General features: G+C 46.1%; 1 protein-coding gene across 2 annotated transcripts in view; it reads right to left on the bottom strand.

The window, feature by feature from the left end:
* DIAPH1 (diaphanous related formin 1) overlaps positions 1-19,056 on the bottom strand; it is a 216,837-nt gene extending 197,781 nt beyond the window's left edge. For both annotated transcript variants that reach the window (XM_040441477.1, XM_040441484.1), the window contains exon 1: positions 18,698-19,056. In XM_040441477.1, the coding sequence (XP_040297411.1) occupies positions 18,698-18,820 (123 nt within the window). In that variant the 5' untranslated portion in view covers positions 18,821-19,056. The remainder of the gene's footprint in view (positions 1-18,697) is intronic.
* Between the last annotated feature and the right edge of the window lie 4,535 nt (positions 19,057-23,591).

The following is a 23,591-nucleotide window of genomic DNA, read 5'->3' as shown; positions in this document are numbered from 1 at the left end:
TTTTATTGTGTAAAAAAACAGATTTGATACATATGCAAATTAACATAAGAGTCATATCTTACTTGTGTGACCAGAGAAGAGTCATATTTTCAAGCTCTGACTCATCTCAGGTTAATTTGCATATGTATCAAATCGTTTTTTTTACACAATAAAAGCACACAGAGCTATGGTGACTGGATATGGTGGATGTGCTAGCGGCCATCTAGCAACCCATGTCCTCAGCTCTATACCCAAAATCCTGGTGACAGGTTCCCTTTAAATAGGCCTTGAGATATGACTCTGATAATAAATAAACCAGCACCTCATCTGCAGACGGCTGTTTCGGGGTGATTGCCCCTCATCAGTGCAGAGCAGAGAGTACTGGCTTAACTGGATCAGAGGACTAAGGGCTGTTTCACACGAGCAGATGCCATGCGTGACATCCGCTGCGTGAATGAGAGCCAAGACCAGCTGCGGACAGAAGAAGGACAGAGCATTAACATGATAGATAATGCTCCGTGCCTCTCTGATCTTTTTACTACAAAATCACGGTGACTTTATCTCACTGTGATTTTGTAGTAAAAAGATCAAAGTTGTCACCGTGATTTTGTAGTAAAAAGATCACAGAGAGGCACGGAGCATTATTAATCATGTTGATACTCCGAGCTTCTTCTGTCCGCAGCGGACATTCATGCAGCGGATGTCACGCACGGCATGTGAAACAGCCCTAAATCAGGATTTGGGGGTAGAGAACACCATATCACCCCGAAACAGCTGTCTGCAGATTAGGTGTCGGCTTACTTAAAGTCTAAACACATGCTCCCCAATGCCCAGGCCCCTCATATAGATTATACTTAAATGGAACCTGTCACCTCCAAAAACCATCCCAAGCCGGCAGCAGTACCTGAGAGTAGCCAGCAGCGTGTTTGTAACAATTATTTTCTTCCTGCAGGCAGATGAAGCAAAAGCTGTAAAAATTATCTTTAATCCCCTGCCGATGCGCTTCTCTAGTCAGGCTTAAAGTCACGGAGGCAGCGCCTCCTTGCTTCAAGTCACGGTAACCCCCTTTTCTGTGACTGACAGCCGGCTGTTAGGCAAAGCCAGCCGAAAGGTCGTGCATAAGTGCCGTCAGTCACAGCGAAGGGGCAGGGAAGGGGGTTACCGTGACTTGAAGCAAGGAGGCCGCTGCCTCCGTGACTTCAAGCCTGACTAGAGAAGCGGGATTAAAGAACGTTTTTACAGCTTTTGCTTCATCTGCCTGCAGGAAGAAAATGATTGTTACAAACACGCTGCTGGCTACTCTGAGGTACTGCTGCCGGCTTGGGATGGTTTTTGGAGGCGACATGTTCCCTTTAATCCGCGTCACTCCTGATCCCCGCACATCCGCGATGCTAGGGAGGTTTGTGCCCCTGCTATTGGCTGCTCTCCCCCGTCGCTGGATGTTTTGATTCACTCGGGGAGATGCAGCGGCGGCTGTGGTGCCAGGGAGTGGGGTAAGTATAAACTATATGAATAACCTAGGGCATAGGGAGGCATGTTTGAAACTTTGGATAACCCCTTTAATATCAGAGACATGTCTCAAGGACTATTTCAAGGGTCAAACATTGATAGCTGCCTTACATCTGGTGGCATCAGAGGCAGGGCTTGTTCAGAGCTCATTTGCTTCCCTTTCTAAAGAAGAATCTCCACATGTAGCATGATCCATGATAAGACCATCACCAAGAGACCATGATGTACATGATGAGGTATGCATATATGGGTCAATAACAGTATAGTGTGCCACAGGTCATTATATCAGATTACAGAATAGTGAGAAAAGCACACGGTAAGTGTAAGATAAGTGTCAGAGAGATCCCTTACACATCATAGTCAATGACATGCAAATAAGATAAAGATAAAGAGCTAGAGCAAAAAGAAAAACTATATAATATATAGAAGTTCTACTATGACCTGTGCAATAGATGGTCACGCACAGCAGTTTCACCGTGCAGACATGAGAGGGACGGCAAACATTGGGAGCTCTGCTATTACAAAGTAACCTGTACAAGGCAGAAGTCACCAAACCCACCGACATGAAAAGCAAGGCCTCCATGAGAATTGGAGGAGGCCGCGACTGTAATGCTCTAGCTTACAAAATTCCTTAAAGTGTTCAACTATGCAGCATGCATGGATTTTCATACACTACAGGTTCCCAAGTCTCATTTGGTGAGAAATCCATCAGTCTGTAGCCCTGGAGCACAAATCTAAGCTGCCATCTTTAAAACCAAATAAAAGGAACTTTTGTCAAATGGGATGTCGGCTTTATGAACGTTCAGAAGAGCAGAGAGAAGGGCTCTGGATTTCACACTGAATGGGACTGTGCGGCCAGTAATTTATGAAAATCCAATCAAGCTGCAGAAAAAAAAAATGGTTGAAAGTTTTTAATAAAACTCCAGAAATTATTTTAGCCAAGAATGCCCGCTTTTCAGGTGTCCATAACCCAAACGTCAGTAGTACGTCTATGATTATAGCAGTCAGTGCTGGTCACTATGGGATGCAAATGAAGAGAACAATGGCAGAAGAAAGCGCTTGATGTGATGCAAACCAGTCTCTTAATTATCTGTAGATGGGAAGATTAGCAGTGTTGTGCAGATAACAGAACAAAGGACAATTCACATAGTTGGCATTCCGCTCTTCCAGACTGCAGGCTTTATACCAGTAAGACAGCTGCCGCCTCAAAGCTTGTGACAGGCTCTCCAGGTGACCTGGCAGCAAACGCTAAAAGGCTTTTCTGAGATTTTTTTTTTTACTGATGACCTATCCTCTGGATAGGTCATCAGTACCTGATCGGTGGAGGTCCCACACCCAGGACCCCCATCGATCAGCTGTTTTGAGAAGGTAGCTACGCTCCTGTGAGCCCTGCAGCCTTCTCCGTACTTCCCAAGCACAGCGATGTACATTGTATAGAGGCTGCTCCTATGTCACGTGACACATGAACGCGTTGTCACTCAGCCTAGGAAAAGCAGAGAGAAGGCTGCGACGCTCATAGCAGCTCCAATGCCTTCTCAAACAGCTGATCAGCGGGGTTCCCTGTGTCAGACCCCCACCGATCAGATGCTGATAACCTATCCTGAAGATAGGTCATCAGTAAAAAAATATTATAATAAATAATAATTATATATCTCAGAAAACCCCTTTAAGGCATAAAAGGCAACCTAATTGCAGCCAGAGAGAGAGAAGGTGGATTTACACGGGGCGATAAGCAGGTGTTCCTTCCCAACAGTCAGCTGCTTGTTCAGTGGGGGTAAAGCGCTACATTTACATGGGGGGGAGGAGGGATTGCTAGTCCTCATACAGATCCCGACAGTCAACTGCTTGTTCAGTGGGGGTAAAGCCCTACATTTACATGAGGGGGGGTGTGGGGAGGGATTGCTAGTCCTCATACAGATTCCGACAGTCATTTGTTTGTTCAGTAGGAGTAAAGCGCTACATTTACATGGGGGTGGAGGAGGAGGAGGGATTGCTAGTCCTCATACAGATGCATCATTTCTGAGCAGCAGATCGCTGTTTAGACTGCACTATCTGCGGCCCAGAAACAATAATTTAGGCGTCTGCAAGGACAGGATCACCCGATGAGCGAACATTTTGCTTGTTCATCGTGTGATCTGTGGCATCTTTATACGGGCAGATTGACGGGAACGAGCCTTTGCAGGATTGTTCATTCCCAATTATCTGGTCTTCTAAAGCCACCTATAGTTGTAGGCTAAATGCTCATTATGGATATAATTTGCAGCCCGGCCACACGAATGAAACCCATGTGTTGTCCATCTTTTTTCAGACCCATTTAAACGAATGAGGCAGTGTGCAATCCACGGACCAAAAATATGGTTGTGTGCATGGGGCCCAATCCTAGTGCAAGCGGCAGGCCTAACGTAAAGTCTGTGCTGATGCAGCACTCCCTAGCACCGTGAGAGCCCAGCACTGACTGAGTGGGGTTAATACATTTTTGTACTGCGACCGTTGTGATAACTTTTCACTTTGGAAGAACAGCGTTTCTTTTGCTGGGTGTCACTTGTACATAGACTGTATATACACTGCTCAAAAAAATAAAAGGGAACACAAAAATAACACATCCTAGATCTGAATTAATTAAATATTCTTCTGAAATACTTTGTTCTTTACATAGTTGAATGTGCTGACAACAAAATCACACAAAAATAAAAAAGTGGAAATCAAATTTTTCAACCCATGGAGGTCTGGATTTGGAGTCACACTCAAAATTAAAGTGGAAAAACACACTACAGGCTGATCCAACTTTGATGTAATGTCCTTAAAACAAGTCAAAATGAGGCTCAGTAGTGTGTGTGGCCTCCACGTGCCTGTATGACCTCCCTGTGCATGCTCCTGATAAGGTGGTCGGACGGTCTCCTGAGGGATCTCCTCCCAGACCTGGACTAAAGCATCTGCCAACTCCTGGACAGTCTGTGGTGCAACGTGACGTTGGTGGATAGAGCGAGACATGATGTCCCAGATGTGCTCAATTGGATTCAGGTCTGGGGAACGGGCGGGCCAGTCCATAGCATCAATGCCTTCGTCTTGCAGGAACTGCTGACACACTCCAGCCACATGAGGTCTAGCATTGTCTTGCATTAGGAGGAACCCAGGGCCAACCGCACCAGCATATGGTCTCACAAGGGGTCTGAGGATCTCATCTCGGTACCTAATGGCAGTCAGGCTACCTCTGGCGAGCACATGGAGGGCTGTGTGGCCCTCCAAAGAAATGCCACCCCACACCATTACTGACCTAATGCCAAACCGGTCATGCTGGAGGATGTTGCAGGCAGCAGAACGTTCTCCATGCATCTCCAGACTCTGTCACGTCTGTCACATGTGCTCAGTGTGAACCTGCTTTCATCTGTGAAGAGCACTGGGCGCCAGTGACGAATTTGCCAATATTGGTGTTCTCTGGAAAATGCCAAACGTCCTGCACGGTGTTGGGCTGTAAGCACAACCCCCACCTGTGGACGTCGGGCCCTCATATCACCCTCATGGAGTCTGTTTCTGACCATTTGAGCAGACACATGCACATTTGTGGCCTGCTGGAGGTCATTTTGCAGGGCTCTGGCAGTGCTCGTCTTGTTCCTCCTTGCACAAAGGCGGAGGTAGCGGTCCTGCTGCTGGGTTGTTGCCCTCCTACGGCCTCCTCCACGTGTCCTGATGTACTGGCCTGTCTCCTGGTAGCGCCTCCATGCTCTGGACACTACGCTGACAGACACAGCAAACCTTCTTGCCACAGCTCGCATTGATGTACCATCCTGGATAAGCTGCACTACCTGAGCCACTTGTGTGGGTTGTAGACTCCGTCTCATGCTACCACTAGAGTGAAAGCACCGCCAGCATTCAAAAGTGACCAAAACATCAGCCAGGAAGCATAGGAACTGAGAAGTGATCTGTGGTCACCACCTGCAGAACCACTCCTTTATTGGGGTGTCTTGCTAATTGCCTATAATTTCCACCTGTTGTCTATCCCATTTGCACAACAGCATGCGAAATTGATTGTCACTCAGTGTTGCTTCCTAAGTGGACAGTTTGATTTCACAGAAATGTGATTGACTTGGAGTTACATTGTGTTGTTTAAGTGTTCCCTTTATTTTTTTGAGAAGTGTATGTAATACCCTGCAATCAATGGAAAGAAGTGGGATTTATTGATGCACCCAGGGTGGATAAAAATCAATGATTTTTTTTTTTTTTTTTTTAATAAAAATCGGATTTTTTTTATTTAAATCAGATTTTTTTTTTAATATAAAATGCTTTTTGAGGAAAATATATTACCATCCAAAGGTTATTCCATCATGAAATAAAGATTAGTTTTTCAATTATGTAGAATAAGGCTGTACATGGACTCCCATATTGTTGAATGGATTAGGCAGTGGCTGAGGGACAGGCAACAGAGGGTTGTAGTCAATGGAGTATATTCAGACCATGGTCTTGTTACCAGTGGGGTAACTCAGGGATCTGTTCTGGGACCCATATTGTTTAATATATATTGCAGAAGGCCTCGATAGTAAGGTGTGTCTTTTTTCTGATGACACAAAGATTTGTAACAGGGTTGATGTTCCTGGAGGGATATACCAAATGGAAAAGGATTTAGGAAAACTAGAGGAATGGTCAAAAATCTGGCAACTAAAATTTAATGTTGATAAGTGCAAGATAATGCACCTGGGGCGTAAAAACCCAAGAGCAGAATATAAAATCAGTGATACAGTCCTAACCTCAGTATCTGAGGAAAGGGATTTAGGGGTCATTATTTCAGAAGACTTAAAGGTAGGCAGACAATGTCATAGAGCAGCAGGACATGCTAGCAGAATGCTTGGGTGTATAGGGAGAGACATTACTAGTAGACAGAGGGAGGTGCTCATGCCGCTCTACAGAGCACTAGTGAGACCTCATTTGGAGTATTGTGCTCAGTACTGGAGACCATATCTCCAGAAAGATATTGATACTTTGGAGACAGTTCAGAGAAGAGCTACTAAACTGGTACATGGATTGCAGGATAAAACTTACCAGGAAAGATTAAAGGACCTTAATATGTATAGCTTGGAAGAAAGACGAGACAGAGGGGATATGATAGAAACTGCTAAATACATAAAGGGAATCAACAAGGTAAAAGAGGAGAGAATATTTAAAAGAAGAAAAACTGCTACAAGAGGACATAGTTTTAAATTAGAGGGGCAAAGGTTTAAAAGTAATATCAGGAAGTATTACTTTACTGAGAGAGTAGTGGATGCATGGAATAGCCTTCCTGCAGAAGTGGTAGCTGCAAATACAGTGGAGGAGTTTAAGCATGCATGGGATAGGCATAAGGCCATCCTTCATATAAGATAGGGCCAGGGGCTATTCATAGTATTTAGTATATTGGGCAGACTAGATGGGCCGAATGGTTCTTATCTGCCGACACATTCTATGTTTCTATATGTGTAATTTTTTTGGTAAATAAATTCCATTAATCCATTCACAATGTCATGCTCTTCCAGAGGTTTTTGTAAGATTATTGGGCAGTTTCTCTGCCTACAAGATATTATCACAGATGCTTGGTTTACTTTTGCAGTTCTCAAAACTGAATTTGACTCAGCAGAGATCACATGCCTCTTCTTCACAGCAAGAATGTTATAACATGAACAGAGTTGAGAAAAATACCTTAATCCTAACTTCTACAAACCTATGAATGCAGAATCAACCTAATCAAACTAATATGAAAAGTTGTTTAAATCTTCATCTACTTGCATATTATAAGTTATACCAGCAAGAATTAGTCTATGTAGAAAACTATGATTTAAATCAAGCCTTACTGACTAGTGATTTAAATCAAATCCACCCTGGATGCACCTATCTCAAATGCCACGTTTTCCCACATTCCATCGATTCCTTTATTACGTGTAACCATGTCACTTACGTTTATTTCATTCAGTACATGCTCAGATCCTGTAGTCACACAGAAGAGCAACCAGCAGGGTACATCTACAGATAGGTGGACGGTCATACCCCTTATCCCGCTCCTCATCACAAGATAAAGCCAAGGGTCAGTACTCAGGCTGTGACCTTTAGCACCCAGAACAAGCATCAGACGGGTTCAATGCTGTTCCCAACTGGTCCTGCCAGTGATGCCCCCTGAACCAGGCGCATGCTGAAGTACAAGACACTGCTGTATGATATCTGCAGCACAAGAAAATGGCTGCAGCCATAGAATTCCATTGTAAGGCTGCCTCCACGACCATGTGCATTCAGCCACTCACTGCAAGAAGAAAATGGTCGGCAAATCTGCACCCAGCAAAACCTGTGTGGCCATACCCTCAGTGTGCAACATTCAGGACTCTTTAGGCCAAAAGTCCTGGAAAGCTGTTTATAGTATTTAAAGTATCTTGCTCATCATTTATACTTCCAAGTGTCCCCCTTAGTGTTCCTGATCATCTATTCTGCTTTGGACAGAACCAGTCTCCTTCCACCTCTGGCAGCTAACAATATAGTGTCGTCCTGGCAGAAGGAGTCTTCTCAGCTATACTATCACACTATGCAGAGGCTCACTATGTAGAGACCTAGCTGTGAGAAGAGTGACTGAGCATGGCTGACCACCAGCACTTAGCTCAGATTGATGTCCACATGGCACCATACTATGTAAATATGGATTTACTTACTTTTTAAAGACTTTAAATGCAAAGCATTCAGAATTTATTATCTATACACAAAGAATATGGTATTTTATGGTGGGGCCCTTTAATACTATACATGTTATGTATGAATTCAGTCAGATCAAACACAAAGAACCTGCTTGTAATGGCTGGATTCTGCATCATCATCTAGAAGGGGTATGTACGGACAGCATGAGGCCAAAAATGGCAGGCAGGAAAATGATGCTGGGTGGGAGAACCTTATCCAGGAAAATCTAGAGAAACCAATAAACAGATGATAACTCCTATTATAGCGAGGGGTACGATTTCCTATAAAGAGAAGTAAGCAATCTAACTCAAGCAGGAAGAAGGAAAAAGGACTCTTTGGGTGTAGCTCACCCTTAGGCCTCATGCACACAACCGGATCTGTTTTTGCAAATTGTGGATCTGTAAACCACGGATACCTGCCCTGGTCCTGCAGAATGTTACAAATGCCTATTCCTGTCAACTGTCTTGCAGGGCCGCAGAAGGGACATACAGATGCGGACAGCACACTGTGTGCTGTCCGCATCTTTTGTGGCCCCATTGGAATGAATGGGTATGCATCCGATCCGGAAAAAATGTGGATCGGATGCAGACTGAAACTATGGTCGTGTGCATGATGCCTTAAAAGGGTTGACTTATCCTCAGGATAGGTCATTAATATCTGACCTCTGGCACTCCTGTCAGTCACCTGCTCAAAGGAGCTTGTGGCACTTGGGCAAGTGCTGTGGCCTCTTCCTAGGCCTGTGAGGTCACATGGAAATTCTGCAGCTCTGTCCCATTCAAGCCAATGGAATCGAGCCGCAAACCCAAGCACAGTCGCTACACAACGGACCGCGCTTGGGAATTTAGTGAAGAGGCTGAAAGCTGACAGCCCCATAAAAAAGCTGATCAATAGTAGTACGGGGGTCAAAACCCCACTAATCAGATATAGGTGCCTTATCCCAAGGACCATGGCAGCTCCCATATTACCTTCCCTGGACCTATGAAAGGAGAAGCTAATATGCCATATAAAGCAATTATATCACTATATAAAGTGTGACGATGGTCAGCAAGTCGAGCTCTAACCAGAGAACTCAGCTAACCTGTCCGGGCGTTGGAATGAAACGACCGGGCTGCGGAGAAACGCTCTTTGTTGTTTATTACTTCTGCTGAACGCATCGGCTGTAAATTATTGAGCAGGCACTTAATACAGGCAAACACATAAATGTCTTTTGTTCTCTTTAATTTGTGCTTCGGCTCAATGTTAAATAAGTGTTTGCATCTTTTAATTGTGATAATCGTTCGGCATCAGCGGAAACCATACAATTAATGCTGGCTTAACCCTCGTTGGTCTGGAGAACCTGTGTGAGATTGGAAAAGGCGCACAGACACACACAGCCTCGCACGTAGGAATCTGGAGGCACAGCAAGGGTTTAATTGCCAGGGAGGTGCCACTGTATTAAAAGCCTGGGTGCACCGATAATGATAGCAAGGACACGGAAACTAACTGGGTCATGCTGAGAACACAATGACAAGTGGACTCCCCACACATTAGATTGTTGGCCAAACCCACCTTCTCAGGGGCTTCAGCTGACAAACTACAGCATATGGGAGCTTTAAAGGAGCTATTCTATGACTAATGTAAAAAATGAAAATCACACATCATATAGTACATGACAATCTCTTTTTAACAAAGCTAAAACCAGTCCTGCACCTCACATGGATCCAGAGATCTCCCCATTCATTCTTCTAGATTTATATAAGCTGAGAGCTCAAGGGGAGTGTCTTTTCTGCTACAGCTCAGGGGGCGTGTCCATGCCCTGCCTATCACAGCTCAGGAGGCAGTTGAAGGATTAAACTGAGCATGTGCGGCCTTCTCAGTGAGCAGGTCAAAGAAAGGTGGCACTATAAAAGATACATTTTATTGACCTCAGCAGCTATAATACATTTTTAATTACATGCAATTACAAAAGTGTTCAGCTCCAGTTGCTGATTTGAAAACTGTAGAATATATTTTTCGTGGGACAACCGCTTTAAGACTAAGCTGGGCATACACAATAGATAAATGTCAACCGATCCGGTCTAACAAGCACCAGGTTTTTAGTAGTGGCTTTTAATCCTCTCCCCATTAAAAGGGGTTCTCCAGGAATTAAGAAAATGAAAACACTTGAATATTATTTTATAATAAATATATTTACTAATACCTCATTACTTAGAATGGCTTGTTTTGTCTAGGGAGCAATCATAAGGAGAAATAAAAATGGCCGCCGTCCTATTAGTACACACAAAACCTGTCCTAATCACACAGCAGGATAAATTACTTCAGAACACTGAGCAAAAGAGCTGCATCATCCTTCTCAACTACATGTCAGGGATTATGATCCTGAATACTACATATAAGATTTTTAGCTGAATCTCTGTGGGAATGGAGTTCATGAGGAGACATGACATACAGAGAGGAGGTGGGGGTGTGGTAATGAGCAACAGCACTTGTATGAAGTTTCCATTACCACAGTCTGTCCTTTATGTCTCCTCATGAACTCTATTCCTACTAAGATTTAACTGAAGTTCTTATCATCTGTATTCAGGATCATAATCCCTGACAAGTAAGAGACAAGGATAAGGCAGCTCTTTAGCTCAGTGTTGTGAAGTAACTTGTCCTGGGTATTAGGTGCAATGAAGGCAGGGTCCCTAATGTTCGTGACATCAGCACCCTTAGGTGCAAATAGATAGAATAACGGAGAACAGTTTAGTTGGGCATAAGTTGACATTTACTGAAAATCACCTGTCCTGAGGTAGCTATACCAATTTATTGCCATAGAAGGGATATCTATAATCCATACAAGATGAATTCCCAGCCAGGATGGTGCTGCCTCCCATTACAACAGGTCTGGGTAGGATCTTTACTAAATTTCAGTGCTCTGGTCACACTAATGTTCCTTAACTTCATGCTAACCCATACTATCTCCAGGTGTAGAGTATACTATACCCTAGAAGTCACATGGCCGGTACACATATAAGTCTTGCACTCCTTGAATTACATACAATTTACATTAATATTGTCCACATTGTCCATGGCAGAATGTGGCTCCAAATACAGCTTTGCCCTAAACTTTAGAGCGTGAATAGGCACTGTAGGCTACTCCACTCCCCAAATGATAGTAGAGTGCATAGATTGAACTACCACTCATCTCCACTAGGCTTTCCCTAATTTTTCTGTCACACTGGGTCCTTACCTGAGGTCTTCACCTTAGGATCCCTTTAGCTTTAAAGGGAACCTGTCACCTCCAAAAACCATCCCAAGCAGCCAGCACTACCTGAGAGTAGCCAGCAGTGCGTTTCTGACGATAATTTTCTTCCTGAAGGCCGATGCGGCTAAAGCTCAGAAAACGTTATTTTATCCCCTGCCGGCGCGCTTCTCTAGTCATGCTTGAAGGCAAGGCGGCCTCCTTGCTTCAAGTCAAGATAACCGCGCCCCAGTCCCTGCCCCTTCGCTGTGACTGACAGCGCTTATGCAGAGTTCGGCAAAGCCAGTCGAACTGCCGGCTGTCAGTCACAGGCGAAAGGGGCAGGGAAGGGGGTGCGGTTACCTTGTTACTTTTATGTTTAAGGGCACCAGTAGGAGGCAAGGGGGGGGGGGCACTAATCTGCTGTTGACTGTCCTGCAGAAAGGGGGCCAATGATATTCTGAACCCCTTTAACCCATTAACACCCAGTGCTGACCGCGACACGTGCGATGTCTGTGCAGGGAGGAAGCAGCCATTAGGTCACCGCGCTGCTGTGAAGGGGACCCGGTTGCAGCCCGATGCCTTCCAAAAGGACCTTTGGTGACGTAATCTTCTATCTTCATTCAGCAGGACCTGCGCTGACGTCACCGCTCTCAATTGGAACATGCAAGTTAATTTTTTAACACCTCCATCTACATTTTAGTAAGCATTCTGTATTAAGAATGCTATTACTTTCGCTTATAACCATGTTATAAGGGAAAATAATACAGTGAATAGACTTTAATGGGGTCCGGGGTTGCTTTCATCCCTATCATCTCCTAGCAACCATGCGTAAAAATCGCACCGCATCCACGCTTGCTTGTGGATGCTTGCGATTTTCACGCAGCCCCATTCACTTCTATGGGATCTGCGTTTAGTGAAAAAACGCAGAATATAGAACCTGCTGCGATTTTCACGCAACGCATAAGTGATGCGTGAAAAATCACCGCTCATGTGCACAGCCCCATTGAAGTAAATGGGTCCAGATTCAGTGCGGGTGCAATGCGTTCACCTCATGCATTGCACCCGCACGGAATTCTCGCCCGTGTGAAAGGGGCCAAAGAGTTAATACTACAAACGCGTGCACTTGGCAACTGGTGGAAGTACCCATCTGAATGCAGCCACTGTGGCGACTTTCTAGCCAGTGGTCTTTGTCCGGCACTTTATTTCATTGTGTAGAGCTCACTTTACATAGAAGTGGAAGTCCATGTGTAGCCATCTAACCATTCCCTGATAATAGCAATGGAAATGCTCTACCCACCGGAGACGTCAGATAATAAACCATGGCAATATCACAATTTCTAAATTACGGTGGTATTTTAGTCACGTTATATGGGCGGTCGCACTTGAAAGCGTGGACTGCTTCTAAAATGCTTCGATATAGCAGAGTTTCTATATGGCGGTATACTGGAGTCTCGGTGGGGTCACAACACAGCATCTGAGGTCAACTCAGAAACCCACACAAGCTCTAATGCATGAAGAGAAAATGAATGAATCTGTGAATTTGGCTGGATTTGCACGTATAAAAGCATATAAAACTGGGGGAGAAAACTGTGCGTCATCTCCTCATGGACCTCATCTTGGGGGCTAAGGCCTGTATTACACCGACAGACTATCTGACCAATCATTACACACCAACTATTGGTCTGATAATCTTGCGGTATAATGCAGGCCCAAGGGAGCACAATCTTAGGCATGGACCACCTTTGTGATAAGACAATGTATGCAGCGTATACTTCTCCAGGAATAAGGGGGATGCAACATCTTACAAGGAGAGGACATACTGTCTTTTTAGAAATCCATCTACATATAGAGGTGAACATCCCAGAAACCAGGGTTTTTGCGGTCCCCAATGCAAGGGCAACATCCGTGCGGATTCCATGATCCGTCCACAGCCACACACTGCTGTCACAGGCCCGGCTGGACACCATACAACATGTGAAAACGGAGGGCCTCCCTTTGTGGGGTGGAATGGATGGCGACTTCCAGACTCTACCTCTGCATCCAATTGAGCCATCATCTCCACTCTGAAGCTAAGCTGCTGAAACATTGTTGCGAGTCCCCTGATGAGTTGGCGCATGGGCAACTAAACGCTTTGGGAAAGTTAGGCTACTTTCACACCTGCGTTTAGGTGCGGATCCGTCTGGTATCTGCACAGACGGATCCGCACCTATATGCAAACGCTTAGATCCGTTCAGAACGGATCCGTTTGCATTACCATGAACACAAAAAAAATAAAAACATTTTTTGGTTCATGATAATGCAATTGGATTCGTTTTGACTTTACATTGAAAGTCAATGGGGGACGGATCCGTTTGAAAATTGAGCCATATTGTGTCAACTTCAAACGGATCCGTCCCCATTGACTTACATTGTAAGTCTGGACGGATCAGTTTGCCTCCGCACGGCCAGGCGGACACCCGAACGCTGCAAGCTGCGTTCAGGGGTCCGCCTGCTGAGCGGAGGACAAACGGTGCCAAACTGATGCATTCTGAGCGGATCCGCATCCATTCAGAATGCATTAGGGCTGGACGGATCCGTTCGGGGCCGCTTGTGAGAGCCTTCAAACGGAGCTCACAAGCAGAACCCCGAACGCTAGTGTGAAAGTAGCCTTATCTTTATCAGTTTGAGGTTGCACCACTGCGTGGCGTGTGCCTGCACCGCTGTGTGCGACTGTTTATTGTCTTCAATGGGCTATTATTTTATTTGGATATTAAAAGTTAAGTATTAATTATGGTCACCCACCATTTTGGTTCTATTTAATTTCATGAATGGTCCACATCGCAAAAAAATAGGATACGGGTTCTATTTTTTTTGCGGTGCGGAGGCACGGAGAGAAAACCCACGGAAGCACTCCGTAGTTCTTCTGTGGAGTTCCGTGCCTTCATTCTACACCGCACCTTCCGGACCCATTCAAGTGACCCGCTGTTTGAGGGCCGCAATACGGGCACAGCTAGGCAACGGCCTTGTGCCGCCCTTACTCTGTTGCAGGGTGGATTTAAATCACTAGTCAGTAAGGCTTAATTTAAATCATAGTTTTCTACATGAAGACTAATTCTTGCTGGTATAACTTATAATATGCAAGTAGATGAAGATTTTTAGAATAACAACTTTTCATATTAGTTTGATTAGGTTCATTCATGGGTTTGAAGAAGTTAGGATTAAAGGGAATCTGTCACCTATTTTGACCATATAAAACTGTTAACATAGCAATGTGCAATAAAGTACCTTCATTCCAGCATGTGTCTTTCTTTTATTCAAGTTTTCATTCAGATGAAAAAGCGATTTTTCTGATATGCTAATTAAGCCTCAAGGTGCCCAGAGGGGCATTATTACTCTGCTCTAGTGCCCAGTAACGCCCCCCTGCAGTGCCCAGCCCGCCTTTCTTCCAAGCCCAGCACGCCTCCTAAGAAATAAATGTCCTCCCACATCGGAGCCGAACGTTGCCGCCCCCTCCACTACCTCGTGTAATTTATTCACTGCACCGTCCTTGCCTCCTCCTCTCTTGGCCTCCGAAATCCTGCACCTGTACGATACTCCTGCTCCTGAGGGCAATAGCGCTCTGATTACGTCACTGGGCTCGGCGCATGCCCAGTGACATTATTGAGGCTGTTGCCCTCTGGAGCAGGAGTATCGTACAGGTGCAAGCACTCAGCGATACTGCTCCTGCGCAGGATTTCAGAGGCCAAGAGAGGAGGACGCAAGGACGGTGCAGTGAATAAATTACATGAGGTAGTGGAGGGGGCGGCGCCGTTCGGCAAGTATGTGGGAGGACATTTATTTCTTAGGAGGCATGCTGGGCTAGGAAGAAAGGCGGGCTGGGCACTGCAGGGGGGCGTTACTGGGCACTAGAGCAGAGTAATAACGCCCCTCTGGGCATCTTGAGGCTTAATTAGCATATCAGAAAAATTGCTTTTTCATCTGAATGAAAAGTTGAATAAAAGAAAGAAGACACATGCTGGAATGAAGGTACTTTATTGCACATTGCTATGGTAACAGTTTTATATGGTCAAAATAGGTGACAGATTCCCTTTAAGGTCTTTTTCTCAACTCTGTTCAACTAAGGGCTCTTTCACACTTGCGTTCTTTTCTTCCGGCATAGAGTTCCGTCGTCGGGGCTCTATGCCGGAAGAATCCTGATCAGTTTTATCCTAATGCATTCTGAATGGAGAGAAATCCGTTCAGGATGCATCAGGATGTCTTCAGTTCCGGAACGGAACGTTTTTTGGCCGGAGAAAATACCGCAGCATTCTGCGCTTTTTGCTCCGGCCAAAAATCCTGAACACTTGCCACAAGGCCGGATCCGGAATTAATGCCCATTGAAAGGCATTGATCCGGATCCGGACTTAAGCTAAACGTCGTTTCGGCGCATTGCCGGATACGACGTTTAGCTTTTTCTGAATGGTTACCATGGCTGCCAAGACGCTAAAGTCCTGGCAGCCATGGTAAAGTGTAGCGGGGGAGCAGTATACTTACCGTCCGTGCGGCTCCCCGGGCGCTCCAGAGTGACGTCAGGGCGCCCCAAGCGCATGGGTGACGTGATCCATGTGATCACGTCACCCATGCGCATGGGGCGCTCTGACGTCATTCTGGAGCGCCCCGGGAGCCGCACGGACGGTAAGTATACTGCTCCCCCGCTCCCCACTACTACTATGGCAACCAAGACTTTAATAGCGTCCTGGGTGCCATAGTAACACTGAACACATTTTGAAGACGGATCAGTCTTCAAATGCTTTCAGTTCACTTGCGTTTTTCCGGATCCGGCGTGTAATTCCGGCAAATGGAGTACACGCCAGATCCGGACAACGCAAGTGTGAAACCAGCCTTATCACATTTTTGCTGTGAAGAGGAGGCATGTGATCTCTGCTGAGTCAAATTCAGTTTTGAGAACTGCAAAAGTAAACCAAGCATCTGTGATAACATTTTGTAGGCAGAGAAACTGCCCAATAATCTTACAAAAACCTCTGGAAGAGCATGACATTGTGAATGGATTAATGGAATTTATTTACCAAAAAAATTAAACATATACAGCCTTATTCTACATAATTAAAAAATCTTTATTTCATGATGGAATAACCTTTGGATGGTAATATATTTTCCTCAAAAAGCATTTTATATTAAAAAAATCCGATCTAAAAAAAAAAAAAAATCTGATTGGAGTCAAAACAATCCGATTTTTTTTATTTTTATTTTTTTTTTATCGATTTTTATCCACCCTGCTCTGCTGTCACTAGATAAGGTAAATGCATATAGGTGGGGTCCGATCTCCGGGACCCTTACCTACTGGTGACAGATGTATTATTTCATCCGCGTGCGGATAGGAGGCCAAGACGAAAAGTTCTCCATGCCCTCTATAAACACATGGCGCACAATACCTTGTCCGGGCATTTCTAGAATATGACAGAATATAGTAAGACCACGGGCACACAAACCATCACTTCCCATTAACTTCCAACATAGTCTTTATATAGCAAGTGTGGGAAACTAGAATAACCAGCTCTGTTACTGCCATCCCAGGGGCTATTTCTGGAAGGTGATGTGAATTGGCATTGATCCTAAACCATTTTCTCTCTAAATTCCCTCCTGCCAGTCACAAGTGAGGGCACACTCACACACAGACATATAAGTGGCACAGCCTATACACACATCCTTACTTATCTGGCCCTTTGGGGTGTAATGGCCAGTGCAGGGTGTGATGGGTGCTGCATGGAATAGGGTTCTCGCTCTGAATCCCAGTATCCAGGTGACAGGTCCACCCCCTCAGGCCCTGCACTAGGCATGACACAGAACGTTATTAAAGGGGCATTCCCATCATAGACATCCTCAAGATGTGCCATAATAAGTGAGGGCCCCCACATATCCTCAGCAGAGGGTGGAGGAGGCTGCACACACATTGCCACCATTACCCACCTAATAGGCAGGGTAGGGGTCTGGGCCACCTCCGCTAATCATAGATGTAGGCCCTGCAGATGGGTATACTTCTAGAGAACATCCTCTTTAGGGTTGATCCAGCAGTACAGTACTAGTGGGTCCCCATCCTCACCTCGCAGAAAAGACTTTGCATAATAACCATTTCCCACCCTCTGGTTCGGTTCCGAGGTACCACTTCAGGAAATAGTTTTTTACAGTAGAAATACATTTCTGAAGGTATTATGCAAAGTCCTGCGAGACTTTGCTAAGTAATAACTTCGGCTCATCTGAGCCAATACATTCTAATACTGTACGGAGCACTGCGAATTGACTTCAGATGTTTCATCCGAAGTCGAATCGCTCATCCCTAGTTATAACCATGGAAACGAGCAGTGTATGATGCGATGAAAAAAATGAATCCAGCCGGGAAGGAAGCAATATGGACAATCACATTAGTAAGTGTCTTGTATTAACTTCCTCCACTTGCTGAAGGGACACAACCCCTTTAAAAGGTACGGCCATGAGGTGTGCACAGTGCGACTGCTGTCCTGCACATACCTCAGGTCTCAGTGTGTGCAGACCGTCCAGAGAACTCATTCATGGAGACCTACAGACATGGCGGCTCCCAGAAAGCACAGCTACAGTAGTATACAGGGGTTGTAACCACTGGACAGCTCTGAAGTAATCCATGGGTGATTGGGATGAAGGTCCATGCAGCGCCAACCTCATCATATTCATATCGTACACCGCCTGCCGGTAACAATTCTTCAGAAGGTCCCTTGACAGGTGAGGAATGTGACAGAAGTGCCCCTACAGGTAAGCTCTATGGTTCGGGACGGGGTGTGCTGGCAGCCCCTGTCATCAGACACGTAGATCAGAACCTGGTGGGCTCAGCCCATGGCGGCTCATACTATGCCAGTCGTAACTGGTCACTTGACAACTTTTCGGGACTTGGAAGACTTTTACCTTTTCTATTTGCACAAGATTTACCATTTCTTCTACTGATGTGTGTCTCGTGCCATCAGGGCCACCCTGGCTGAAGCCGTGTACACAAACTTGTCCTATGAGTGGCACCGCTGCCCAGAGGATAGGACGTGACACTGATTTGGGCTAGTGTTACCAAAATTAGCGCAATATTAAAGTGGAGGATTTCTCCATAGCAACCAACCAGACCCAGTTGCTATGGAGAATGGCCAACACGTCCCCCATATGTGGCCGATAGGTGTGGTTGGGTGTCACCTCCGACATTCAGGGGGAAACTTCTACCACTTTTGGTGGATGCTTGTTACCAGCAGAGCCCTGACACGAACACATCATGGAGCCTCCCTCTAAGCTCCCCTCACTCAGGTAGTCACCCAGCTCTGCCAAACTTACAAATTTCTTGGACTTTTCGCCTCCTCCGTCCTCCGGGTTCTTCATTTTCTTCTTCTCCTTGGTGCTCTTGGTGGGAGCAGGAGGTGCACCTCCATAGCCGCCTCCCCCGGCTGGAGGATCCATGCCGCCGGCTCTCTCTCCCCGGAGGCCTGGCTGGGAAGGGAACGAAGCTCCGGCCGGTTCGGTGAACTCGGTCCGCTCCGGTGTAGTGCTCTAGTAATCCCGCGTGTCTCCGTCGAGCGCCAGTCCGGCTCCCCTGTGTGACTCCGGGCCCCGGGTACGTCCTGCACTCGGCGCGCTGCCCTGTGAGCGCTAGCCTGCCCCAGTACACACTGACCGGGCCTCATTAGCATAGAATCTGCATATTCATGAGCAGGCGCGCAACAGGCGATCCATTCACATGTGAGGGCGGAAGAAAGGGCAGAACTCCACTTTGAAACAACTTCTCCCTCAGAACTTCCGGGTTCAGAAGAGACTAACTCGTGACACGGGGGAGGCTACGGTTATTCCGTACAGTCGTAGTATTTTTTTCCCATAAAATCGGACGAGTTTTTTTTATTATAACACTAGTTAAAATAGTGACTCTGTGAAAGATAGAGAAACGTGACGCCTTGTGTTTGTCCAGGCGGATGATGGAATGTACTAAGTTTCTTCCTGAAAGCCGGGAGGACAAGTGGGTGTGTTGGTAATCTATATAAACTCCGACAGCGCCATCTGCTGGTGCAGTGAAGTAATGGCAGTAGATGTGAGCGACAAGGCTGTGCAATTTCAAGGCGGCGGCTCCTCTGACTACAACTGAATTTTTTCTTGTATTACTTTTGTATAATTATGTAGATATTTTCATATCCTGCATGTTCTGTGGCATCTTGATATTTTTTTAATTAGATAATATTATGTGATAATTCATATGGGCAGTTTCACATTTTTAAACTGCAATTAAAGAGGTTGGTCCATCTCGTAATTTGGTGGCATATCACTAGGATACGTCACCGATGTCTGATAGATCTCTTTTGTTCTGGACTTTGGAATTCCTCTCCTCCTGTAGTATAACGACCGACTTTATTGGTAGCATATATAATGCCCCCCTTTTAGTGGTAGCATATATAATACTGGACCGGGACACCCCCGGAAGACAACAATGATCGCAGAATAATTACCATGGTGAAGAGAGACCCTTCACAACAGCCAACCAAGTGAACAACACTCTCCAGGATATAGGCGTATCAATATCCAAATCTACCGTAAAGAGAAGACTGCATGAAAGTAAATACAGAGGGTTCACTGCACGGTGCAAGCCACTCATAAGCCTCAAGAATAAGGCTAGATTGGACTTTGCTTAAAAAAAAAACATCTTAAAAAAACCAGCACACTTCTGGAAGAACATTCTTTGGACAGATAAAACCAAGATCAATCTCTACCTGAATGATGGAAAGAAAAAAGTATGGTGAAGGCCTGGTACAGCTCATGATCCAAAGCATACCCAGGGGTGTAGCTATAGGGGGTGCAGAGGTAGCAGTCGCTACCGGGCCCAGGAGCCTGAGGGGCCCAAAGACCCTTGTGCCACATAAGACACTGGCATTATAGAAAGTGCATACTGGTCAATTTACACCTCTGGCTGGAGGGATGGGGTTAGGTTAAGAATTTGGCATGAGGGGGTGCCCTTTCAATGTTTGCCTCATGCAGCAGGAAGGATATGGGCTCCCCTGCCCCTTGCTAACAAGCACTAAGGGACGGGGGCCCAAGTTGAACTCTTGCACCAGGGCCCATGAGCTTTTAGCTACGCCCCTGAGCATACCACATCCTCTGTAAAACGCGGCGGAGGCAGTGTGATGGCTTGGGCATGCATGACTGCCAGTGGCACTGGGTCCCTAGTGTTTATTGATGATGTGACATAGGACAGAAGCAGCCGGATGAATTCTGGGGTTTTCAGAGACATACTGTGTGCTCAAATGCAGCCAAACTGATTGGTCGGTGTTTCATAATACAGATGGACAATGACCCAAAACATAAAGCCAAAGCAACCCAGGAGTTTATTAAAGCAAAGAAGTGGAATAGTCTTGAATGGCCGAGTCAGTCACCGGATCTGAACCCAATAGAGCATTTCACTTGTTAAAGAATAACAGTCATATTTTATTTTATTTTATTTGCTAGTTTATTAGAGCTAGTTAGTCTGTCAATGATTGTCAAAATATCTTTAATTACCTGATAATAACAGCTTTCATTAATGTCCTCTGTCCCTTTCCACTGCTCCCTTAACCACCTCCTGACCGCCTAACGCAGGATTGCGTCCTGCGGGCGGGCAGGTTATTCCTCCTGGACGCATCGGTGAGTCCTCTCGCAAGACGCGAGATTTTGAGCATAGCCGGCCCGCACATGCGCAATGCGGGCCGGGAAAAGGAGCAGGAGAAGTTCGTCTCCAGGATATAGGCGTATCAATATCCAAATCTACCATAAAGAGAAGACTGCATGAAAGTAAATACAAAGGGTTCACTGCACGGTGCAAGACACTCATAGGCCTCAAGAATAAGGCGAGATTTTGAGCATAGCCGGCCCGCACATGCGCAATGCGGGCCGGGAAAAGGCGCAGGAGAAGTTCGTCACCAGCCTGCCAGCCAATGATCAGCGCTGGCAGGCTGGTGACTTTTAAAATAACGAACCACCAGCCATATAACACATTATATTTATAAATTGCTCCTCTGCTCCTCTGCTGGTCCTTTTCATCGGTTGGTCCCAGCAGAGGAGCAGACATCACAGTGAGTACATCAAGCACAACACACTTAACCGTAGATCACTCCCCCCATCACCCCAATTAACCCCTTGATCACCCCTGTCAATCACTAGTGAAAGGGGAAAAAGTGATCAGTGTAAACTGTCACTTTTTTTCCCACCAGTATTGACTGTTAGGTTTAGGTTAGTTTAGGCCCCTTTGGTAGGTAGTTAGCTTCCGTTAGCGCCCAGCCCACCGCACCGCAGTCACTGATTCGCTGATTAGCGTATCGCTAATCAGCATTGGTACTTTATAGTATCTGTAAGTGATCAGAACTGATCACAGTCAGATCTATAATAGTATTAGTGTCACCTTAGCTCGCCCTCCACCCAAAACGCAGTGTTTGCCCTATCAGGCCTGATCGGTCACCCACACGTGCGTTCAGCCACGCCCGCCCTGCCGCAGTGACAAAAATTATATATATTTTTTTATCACTGCACAATCACTACGGCGATAAAAAAATCAGTTTTGATATTTTTTATCAATCGCAGCAGCTTCCTGTACTTCGCTAGCCTCCCATTTGTAAGACAGGCTTGCTTTTTTTCTTGGGTAGTCTCAGGGAATACCCCCTAAATTTAGTTGACCAAATGGCAAGTAAGGGGTATTCTTCTGAAGAGGCCTACAGGATTCTGACCCAGTCGGATGAGGAATGGGAACCCTCATCTGACGAATCTAGCGGGTCAGAATACGAACCTGTAGAAAGCAGTGTCAGTCTGACCCAAAGTTCGGACGATGAGGTGGAGGTCCCTGATACCACCAGGCGTACCCGGCACGTGTTGCTAGACCACAGGTAGCGCAGGATCCGCTTCAAGGGCAGCAGAGTGGGGCTGGCGCTGTCGGATTACGTGGTGAGGCATACACCAGCAGCGCAGCCCATCCTGGACCTAGTACCAGCACTGCCATAGAACGTGGTGAAGTGGCGAGCACCAGAAGGGCAGTTAAAGCTGGATCGGTGGCTTGTGTATTAGTTCCCCCGTCGCAGCCACCGCACAGACATGCCCGTAGAGCCCCTAAGGTGCTGGCAAACCCTGATTGGCAGCCCCCAACTTTAGCCGCACCAGTAGTTCCCCCTTTCACCGCCCAGTCTGTAGTTCAGATCGGATCGGCACAGTTTTTTTTTTTAGCTGTTCTTGACTGCGGAGCTTTTGGACTTAGTCGTGGCAGAAACAAACCGGTATGCCACTCAATTTATAGCCGCCAACCCGAGAAGCTTTTATGCCCAGTCTTTCCGGTGGAAACCCGTCCAAGTTTCCGAATTTAAAACTTTTCTGGGCCTTCTCCTCAACATGGGCCTGACAAAAAAGTATGAATTGCGGTCATATTGGTCCACGAACCCAATTCATCACATGCCTATGTTCTCTGCTGCCATGTCCAGAACACGATTTGAGACCATCCTGCGTTTCCTGCACTTTAGTGATAATAGCACCTCTCGTCCCAGAGGCCACCCAGCTTTTGACCGGCTCCACAAAATTCGACCCCTCATAGACCACCTTAACACAAAATTTGCAGATTTGTATACCCCTGAGCAAAACATCTGCATAGACGAGTCCCTGATACATTTTACCGGGCGCCATGGCTTCAAACAATACATCCCAAGCAAGCGTGCCCGGTATGGGGTCAAATTGTATAAGCTCTGTGAAAGGGCCACAGGCTATACGCACAAATTTCGTGTCTATGAGGGTAAAGATCAGACCCTGGAGTCGGTCGGTTGCCCTGACTACCTGGGAAGCAGGTGTCACCCTTATTTGGCAAGGGGAACCATCTTTATGTGGACAATTTCTACACAAGTGTGCCCCTCTTCAGGCATTTGTTTCTAGAACAGATTGGCTGCTGTGGCACCGCGCGACCTAGTCGCCGGGGCTTCCCCCAACGGCTCGTTACCACCCGTCTTGCAAGGGGGGAGAGGGCTGCCTTGTGTAACGAAGAACTGCTCGCGGTGAAATGGAGAGACAAGCGTGACGTTTACATGCTCTCCTCCATTCACGCAGACACGACAATCCAAATTGAACGAGCAACTGGAGTCATTGAAAAGCCCCTCTGTGTCCACAACTATAATTCGCTCATGAGAGGGGTGGACTTCAATGACCAGATGTTGGCTCCTTATTTACTCTCCCGCAGGACCAGACG

The sequence above is a fragment of the Bufo bufo genome, chromosome 1, assembly GCF_905171765.1.
Source record: "Bufo bufo chromosome 1, aBufBuf1.1, whole genome shotgun sequence".
NCBI lineage: Eukaryota > Metazoa > Chordata > Amphibia > Anura > Bufonidae > Bufo > Bufo bufo.
The sequence above is the reverse complement of the archived record's forward strand: the minus strand, read 5'-3'. Positions and strand labels throughout refer to the sequence as shown.